Source organism: Cottoperca gobio, chromosome 1 (assembly GCF_900634415.1).
Source record: "Cottoperca gobio chromosome 1, fCotGob3.1, whole genome shotgun sequence".
Lineage (NCBI taxonomy): Eukaryota > Metazoa > Chordata > Actinopteri > Perciformes > Bovichtidae > Cottoperca > Cottoperca gobio.
Window position 1 is genome coordinate 12,501,589 of NC_041355.1, and position 8,581 is coordinate 12,510,169.

The 8,581-nt window shown below is 39.2% G+C and overlaps 1 protein-coding gene across 1 annotated transcript; it reads right to left on the minus strand.

Annotated features, from left to right (window-relative positions):
• Nucleotides 1-223: 223 nt before the first annotated feature.
• On the minus strand, nt 224-8,238 carry utp6 (UTP6 small subunit processome component). Its single transcript, XM_029446063.1, has 19 exons — nt 7,951-8,238; nt 7,422-7,506; nt 7,278-7,319; nt 7,052-7,144; nt 6,772-6,819; nt 6,623-6,686; nt 6,417-6,535; nt 5,903-5,980; nt 5,729-5,810; nt 5,326-5,407; nt 5,046-5,224; nt 4,427-4,506; nt 4,260-4,337; nt 3,498-3,677; nt 2,132-2,212; nt 1,617-1,726; nt 1,367-1,433; nt 1,116-1,188; nt 224-797 (listed from the first exon to the last, which is right to left on the minus strand). Exons 1-19 carry the CDS (start codon nt 8,040-8,042, stop codon nt 643-645), a joined length of 1,788 nt encoding a protein of 595 aa, XP_029301923.1. The 5' UTR covers nt 8,043-8,238; the 3' UTR covers nt 224-642.
• Between the last annotated feature and the right edge of the window lie 343 nt (nt 8,239-8,581).

Below are 8,581 nucleotides of genomic sequence, written 5' to 3' on the forward strand. Positions count from 1 at the left end.
TGTTTTTTTAACGGTAATATTTCGTACCATGACAAGGCGGGAATTTGAACGGTGTGACTCTTGGTACTGACTGCAAACACTGGAGCAATGTGTGAATTGTAGAGGATAAAGAATGTTTGTCACAGTCATTTAAATTAACTTCACTAACCTGCCAAGAGAAGTGTTTAGAGAAGTGGTGGGAACATCCACATGTGTTATGTCTCAGAGGGACCACAACAGAGAACAGAATGAAAGATTGTTTTAATATAACAGTATCAAAGTTTGTCTCCTCAAAATGCCAAATAAATGTGGAATTCAATAAAAGCAAGACGTCCTTACTCTACTACATGTCAACAACATCAGTCTGGTATCAAATGCAGCACAAACGGCTGTAAATGGAAAAGGAAAGTTGTACATTACAGCTCAATCAAGAACATTTCAATAATATTCGACAGGACTTTAATAAGTAAACTTTAGAAACTGCAATACTGGCTTTGCAGCTGAAGGCAATGACACAATTCATAGATGGGCACGGCACCGATCTTCTACAGGACCAAGAGGAACACCTATTCCGAAACCAGCGCTGCTTCTTCAGCTGATAAACGTTGAACGTTGGCTGTTGTTATCTGAACTTATGACGCTGCTTGGACCTTTCAGGGCAACTCATAAGTGTCCGGTCTGAATCAGAGTAAACTTGGTAGTGAACCTCTCCAGGCTCTCCCCCTCCAGAAACTTCATGGCTCTCCAGTGGATCTTGCCGCAGTTCTCTGGCTGTCCGATGGTTCCCAGCTCCTCCTGGAGGTACTGCAGCCACAGATCTTCAGGGACAGAAAAACAGAAAACCGCTTAAGTTATACAAAATATTTAAAAGGACAATTAACTGATTTGATACTCAACAAGGCGTGTTATTTGGCCAGACTAGTGAGCCAGCCACAGATCAATTGTGAATTTATTTTCAATCTCATCTTCAAAATTAATCTCAGTTACATTATTTGGCATTGATTTTCTTTGTTATATGGAAACTTGAAATGTAGTCCTTGATACTTGATTAACAGGATATTGTGAATAAATATTTTTAACTAAAGCGACTTTTCTTTTGGACTCTTATTCCTTTAAAACATTTAAACTCTGCTCACCCTCATCTGCGGTACCAAACTCCTGCAGGGCCCTCTCATAGTAGTCTCTTAGATTGTTCATCTTTGGAGTCTCCTGGAAGAACAAACAACATTCTTATCACAGCTCAAGATCGCCTCCGATTATCGGTTATACAGATAATATCAAAGTCCACAATGTGTGTGTTGATCAAACTGTTGTCAATATTATCTGTTCTGAAACCTAAAGCTCGAGGTGCAGTTCACGCGGGACATACACTAGTTGTTATACGTACTAGTTCCTTCTCGATCTCGACCATGCTGGTGAAAAAGGCCTTGGACAAGGGGCGGTTTTCCTGTAAGCTACAGAGGAAAAAAAGTTTTTTGTAGTTTAAAATGTAGAGCTTTGTCACAAGACGCAGTCGTCAGGATTTTATTTTGCATTTGCGTCGCAGCGATTCAAATAACACATTTAATTTGCATTAATTCTTCTGTTATTTATCATTTAAATTAAAAACATGAGCAGACAAAGTGATTTATCTTTACCTTGTAAAGGTCCTCCTGGCTTTCTTGTAGCCTCCGGTGGAGTACGACCAATCGAGGTAGCTCTCTTTCATCTCCATGGCAACAGCCGCTACCACAGACAGCAGACCTCTCTGGGAACAAACACGAGAACAAACGTCTGCGAGGGTTTCTAATTTCAGAGGCCAAAACAATGTGCAGACGTACGGGGGTATTCACTTATTCTGTTTCATCTTTAAGTATTCACCTGCAAGTACAGAACCTGCTGCAGCTGACTTCAGCTCATCTGTGCACAAGACTTCACATCACTCTACTGAAAAGTGACATGACTGCTGCATACTTCTAACTAATGCTTTCCCAACCAAGCTAAACCAAAAGGTTGTTCCAGGGTGAACACACAAAAGGCAGGGCATTATGTGCTACATGTTTACAGGAAGCAGCTTCCTGTCAGTAGTCATTGATGAAACGCATAAATAACTTGCCAAAAGATATGTGTTGCAGTAGTTTCAAACTGAATCTGGTGGATGCAGGTGGGCTACCTTAAAGACGGCTTCTGTCTCCTCGGGACTCTGGTTGGCTACGCTCCACTTGACCAGCAGCTGCCAAAGTGGTAGACTCTCCTGTCAGGACAAGACAGAAAAGGTTTAGCTCTCCGATGGTTTCTACTCAGCATCCTGCTCAGTGGGGAGTCCACCTTGAGCGACGTTTTCAATGTTGTATAATATCTCCATCCCCTTTAGTCTTAGAGCGAACATAACCAAACATGCCAAGCTTAAATCAGTGCCATGCTTTTAAGATTCACCTACAGTGTTTTCCCCATTATGTGCTGACATTTAAAACATTAATATTGAGTCAGTAGTTTCCCCAACAGCTCAATATGCCTTCAGAAAGTCAATGAATATAAAACATCAACATGTTTTCATTAATTTATCTCGACTTCTGTGCCTTTCAAATATGGAAACATTATATTGTTGGACATACCCTGAGGGTTTACACTATTTCCCACCACTTAAGGAGTGTTTACCTTGAGAGAAAAGGCTTTGGCTCTTGAGCAGCGTGTAGTAATCCTCCTCACACCGCTAGTCTTGTGAAACCCGAACACAACAATAACCAGCAATTCTGCTCAATTCTGTAAAGGCCTGTGGCAGTCGGAGCAAGTGTACTCGTAGACAGCATTATATATTGCTGCGAGGTACTGTGCAGCGATGTGAAAGGAGTCAGGGCGACACAAACATTAAGGAAATAAATGTGTGACTTTAATTAGTTTTTAGCTAACTCTTCAGAAAGCTATACTTGTGACAACATCAAAGCTATCTTAATGATCAAGCAAAACATGACTACCCCTAAATATCTGAGGGGCTGCGGGGGATTTTTAAGGATTAGTGTACTATCCTTCCAAAGCTTATAATTCTATTAAATCTATTATGTTAATCCTGTCATGTTGAATTAAGATAACGTGATTTTGACCTCAAATAATAAAACAAACTATTAATCTCGGGGTTTTCTTGTTGCTTAAGTGCCAGAAAGCTTAAACGATTAATTTTTTTTACACAGTCAGCTATCCTCACATATAGAAGGGGTCGGCAGAAACCTATTTAATAACTTTGATATAATGAAATAGATCCTAATTGGGCCACGGAGATGACCCACTTATACAGCAGCGCTGGTGGTGTGTGTGTGTGTGTGTGTGTGTGTTGTGTGTGTGTGTGTGTGTGTGTGTGTGTGTGTGTGTGTGTGTGTGTGTGTGTGTGTGTGTGTTCTCCAAGGAGAACAATTATAGTAGTACGGTAGGAGCACAACTGATCTGCTGGATGTGCTCAGTGCAAGCAGAGAAAATGACTGAACTTGATGTGATTGAGAATAAAGTATGTAAAGCCAGAGTGTGTGTGTGTGTGTTCTGTGTACCTTGGGATTGACGTGGGTGAGAGCCTCCTGGAATAGCCTGCCCACATCTCCACTCCCCAGCTGCATCAGTGTCTGCAGGCTCAGGCACCACACTGACACTGATTGGCTGTAGCGCTGCGTGACAGCCATGGCAACGCTGGCCGCTCCCTCAGCATCTCCAGATGACAGCAGGATCTGCAACTTTATTTGAAAACTAAATCATGATCAGATTTCCTCCTGTTTCCATCTTTTTTAAATTATTATTAGAAATGCACAATATAGGAATTTTAAAAAGAATTCCCTCAAAGTGCTACAAACCAAAAACAGCAGCAGGTGCTCCATCTTAAGGTGCAATCACACTCACTTTGTTGACTTTGGTTCTTATCATATGTGTGTTACATTATCACCTCCACTATGAAAGTTATGTTTTTGGCTCGGTTTGTTTGTCAGCAGGATTATGGAAACACTGCTGGCTTGACTTTTATGAAACTTGGTGGAACACGGGCCAAGACAGAACCCATTAGATTTAGGAGCCGATCCGAATCACAGCGCAGATGCACACATTATTTTCCTCTTATGAACACTTAACTTGGCTTTAACCACAAGCCACCATGACATTCCCTTTTTGCACTTTTTTCTAATTAACTGTCTCGGAGCTTGAACATCACTTGAGACGGCGGTCTGGTCGTCTTGCCAATGTGTTTTGAGGACATTGTCACTAATGCTTCGTGTCATTATTCAAATGTGATACCATTTACACGTTTAATAAAGCCATTATCTTACCCAGTTCTTGTAATAATCCTCCTTCAGCAGTGAGGAGTTGTGGGCGCGCTGCAGCACTCCCAGCTGCCTCTCCTGCCTCTGTGACACACACAAATACATAAACACGCGTCAGGATTCAACATCCTCCTCCAGAATCCGCTGACATTTCTCAGTGTAAACTCATTTACCTTTTCCTTCAGCTCTTGGACGTTGGTCTTCCTCTTCAGCCTTTCCAAGCAGAAGGCCACATAGCAAGTCCACATGGGCTCTAGAGCGCAGAGCACATAAATGGTTTCTTAGACACATCATGTTGGCAGGGAATATGCAAGCAGCGCATTAATACAAGGTACCCGTAGATTTCAGAAAGCCACTTTTAAGATGTTTTAGAACTTTTTAGGCTGCCTGGCTCAGTTTTGACAACATTTTTTGGCAAAAGCAGACTTCAAATTCAACAATAGGAACAACATTGAAAGTATGTGCAAAACAAAGCAAGGGAGTTTAATTAATAAGTAAAATAAAGAAAATCTGCTTTGCTAATATAGTTACCTGTACATTGTTGAGAAAGTTATGTTTTTCATATTATAAAACTAAATCTCTTATTCTAAACGCATTCCCTGCATAGTGATATTTTTATATTTACGGCTTTACATATTTTAGGTAATGTTTATATACTTTATATAGTCCCTGTAGTAAAACATTAATTATAACTATTCCTCAAATATCAGTCTGAACACGATGATTTTTCCTTTTAGATAAAAGCCCAATCATCATGTGTACTTGCTCTCTGTGGAATGTAAGAGCACCTACCGGTGTTGAGGGTCTTGACCCCCTCCTCGTAGACCTGGCAGCAGCGCTCCTCTCTGCGGTTGATATCTGAGGCCCGGCCTCTAGCTGTATGTAGCTCCTCCCCTGCCCCCGGAGCCTCCAGCTCCCTCTTAGCCATGAAATCCCACGTCAAGCTGTCTTCTGTGTAGTTAGCCTGTAAGCTGCAATACAAGGGGAGGGGAGTAGGTAGGTTCACGCTTAGCGATGACGTTATGATTGAGTTCAAGAATGCAGAGCGTAGCTGAGTAAGCTGGTGCCTTACTCTTGCAGTATGAAGTCCTGGAGTTCTTTGGTGAAGTCAAAAATAGCTGCTATGTTCAGAAGTGAGATGACAAACTCTGCTTCTGTTGGATAAAAAGATCAGTGGTACAAAGGTTATGTGATCACATCTGGGAATTTCTGTTGTTGAAGGAATAGTTGGACATTTTGGCAAGACCGCTTCTTTTTTTGTAGAGTTAAAGGAAACGATTGATACCTCCGCTTAGCTTAGCATAAAGAGTGGAAGTGGGGGAAGCAGCTAGCCTGGCTCTGTCTAAAGGTTATGTGTGATATATTATGTGCAAAAAAAAGTGACTTCAACAAAATAATTTGACAAAGTATGCCAACCTTCTCCAATACATTCGTTTAACAGAATTAGATATAAAGTTAAAAAAAATTTAAATTACCTTTGATTTTCCCTGTAGCATCTTTGTACACGACCTCAGCCAGTTTGCCACTCAGGATCTCTGGAGAAAACTCATACTCACCCTGGAAGGAGTGAGGAGCGGAGTATTCAGTCATTGTATACAAAGCAAAAGCTTCGTTGCTTGTGTGAGTGTGTATTGACTTTCGACACTCACCAGGTCCATCTCCGCTTTCTCCAGGTCTTTCTTCTGCTTCCTCAGTTTCTCACAATGCAGCAGCTCCATACGGAAGTACTAACAAAGAAGTTGTTGGAGACAATTAGAAAATTAGTTTTGACAAATACACAATCTTTTTCACTGAATTTCGTTCAAGCAAACCAGTAAACAAGGTTTTCCTGTAATAATAATAATAATAATAATAATAATAATAATAAGCTATATTTGTATAGCACCTTTCATCATTCATTCATTCAGCCAAAGTGCTTCACAGCAGAAACATAACAATTAGTACAAGGACAGAATTAGAGCATTTACAGTACAATAATCACAATGTAGATGTAAATGAGTCTGAAGTACCATTATAAAAATAGCAGATAAAATAGTATAAAATAACAGATAAAATTGCAGAATTAAAATTGTATAAAAATAGCTGAATTACAGGTTTCATTGTTTGAAAACGGAAGCGATAACTTTGGATTTAAAAAAACACAACACAAAAACTTTTTCTCACCTCCTGGTAGACTTTCTTGTTGTTTGGATGGAAGCGCAGAGCCCTCAGAAACAAGTGTCTGGCACTTTCAGAGGAATTCCTATCCTCCAGCTCATTCTTGGCTGCCATGATCCACAAGGCTTAAAGAGGGAGAAGTACAAAGTCACTATGAATTACAGTTCATACTGACTTTGTAACAAAAGATTAAAAAGAACTATATTCTGTACCTGGTTTGTCGGGGTGTATAGCAAGCAAGGCTGAGAACACCTTGCTGATCTGACCTTTGGTGGCCTGATGAGGAAACCAGAATTAGCACGAGAAGACGGCGTGTTTGGTCTGAGTTGGACTTAAAGCAAATTATACAATCATTACATACCCATTTCTTACAGAAAGCAACATGTGAGAGCCACAGCTGCACATCATCCTGTGTGGAAAGAAGAGCGTTCACTCAGTTATGCTTACAATCAATCAGTCAGTTGAAACTACATATAAATTGTATTTGACAGGAAATGGTGATGGGGGGGGGGGGGAACAGAATGAAAAGCAATTTGATAATTTCTTATAACAGATCAATGCAGCTCATTCGATATATAATATAAAATCAAAGCAATGAATTTATTATTTAAACATTTTATTGACATAAATATATACAGTACCTTCCACTTATTTGTTGCTCTTTTGAATACACTATTTATTCTATGGATGATGGGGAACTCAATCTCCTCTCTTTTGAACTGGTAATGTATGTGCTGCAAAAGCAAAGTTAGGCAAGGTCAAATGATGTGACATAATCTGAAAGTACACCGTTAATATCAAAAAATGTCTCGACGTAAAATAAAGTGAATATTAACATTACATAAAGGCAAAACACCCGCCACTTACCACTCTTCTCTTCTTGATCAGCTCTAAAACGTTGACTTCATACTGTAATTAAACAATATTTTGAATTGAGTGTTTTAAACATATCACTCATAGATGTTATTTCTTTATAAAAATAAAAAAAAGATGATAATTAAGGCACCCTACCTGAATGTATGCAATGAAGTCCTCCTTGTTTAAGATCAACCTGTGGAGCTTGTATTCCAGGGCTGTTGCTTTTTTTATTATGGATCTGAAATAATGACAAACAAATGTTTATTTAGGATGGAAATGTGAGAATACAAACTTGAATTAGCCTACTAGCCTGAATTATTAACTGACTCCATGTTAGCACCAAGCAGCTCGAGGATGTCACTCTACTGTAGTTTAAAGGGAAACTTTGAAAACACAAATCAAGACTGAGCTGTACAGTTTTATGAAAAACACACTGAAGTTAATAATATGGTTATGTTCTCTTTAAATCCTCTAATATTTTCTCTGTAGTAGAGAGGTCAACACGATGACAAAATGTTATTTTCAGGTTTCTCTCTTTAATCTCTAGATATTAAGGTTTGTTGCCTACGAAACAAAACATTTCTCAGGTGGGTGGCGACACAATCCTTGTGTCCTTTGTTAATGTGTTTTTCTACTGAATGCACACATCTGGAAACCCTAGATAAACCAGATGTCGTCTTACTTGACTTCTTTCTTGGTGAACAGTCCCACTCGCTCCAGCTGCTCCAACTCAGGGATTCTCTCCTCAATCCGATGCTGAACGATCTCCGCCATCTTGTCGACGCAGACGTAACTAGTTATTTGGTGGTATTAATGTTATTAATGTCAACTTTAAATTGAAATACCATAAGACTGTAAGCAATGAGGCTTATTTTCCCCAACACACATGTGTGGAAGTTGTGATTCGCCGCTCGCTTCCGGTTCCGTCTGCAAATAGCTCCGTCAGGAAACACGATCAGCCAGTCTGAAGCGTGAGTGGTGGCAAAAAAACAGCGACTGTATGTTCTGGGTGACATACACACTATCTTCACTATAGTATAATGTCAAATACAAAAGTAAATAAATAGTTGATAGAGAAATTATAATGGAGATTATAAAGCCTCATTAGTATTTGCCGTTCGATATCTGTATTGTTTTTTGTTTTATGTTGTCTTCTCTTGTTATTGTTGTTCATGTATAAATGTAAGGTGCTACAATTATAATTGTTCAATATGATTAACTGAAGAAAAAAGAAATATATATACATATTTTATATATTTATCAAATATATATTTCTCTATACAATGTACTGTAATATTTGAAATATGATAAAT

What these genes read in the sequence shown, in the direction of transcription:
- utp6 (XM_029446063.1), bottom strand. Translation starts at nt 8,042, where the DNA reads ATGGCGGAGATCGTTCAGCATCGGATTGAGGAGAGAATCCCTGAGTTG. An exon ending in TGCTACAGGGAAAATCAAAG is followed by an intron (nt 5,408 to 5,728) that starts GTAATTTAAATT and finishes TTTATCCAACAG; the next exon opens with AAGCAGAGTTTGTCATCTCA. An exon ending in TCACCCACGTCAATCCCAAG is followed by an intron (nt 2,213 to 3,497) that starts GTACACAGAACA and finishes TTGTCCTGACAG; the next exon opens with GAGAGTCTACCACTTTGGCA.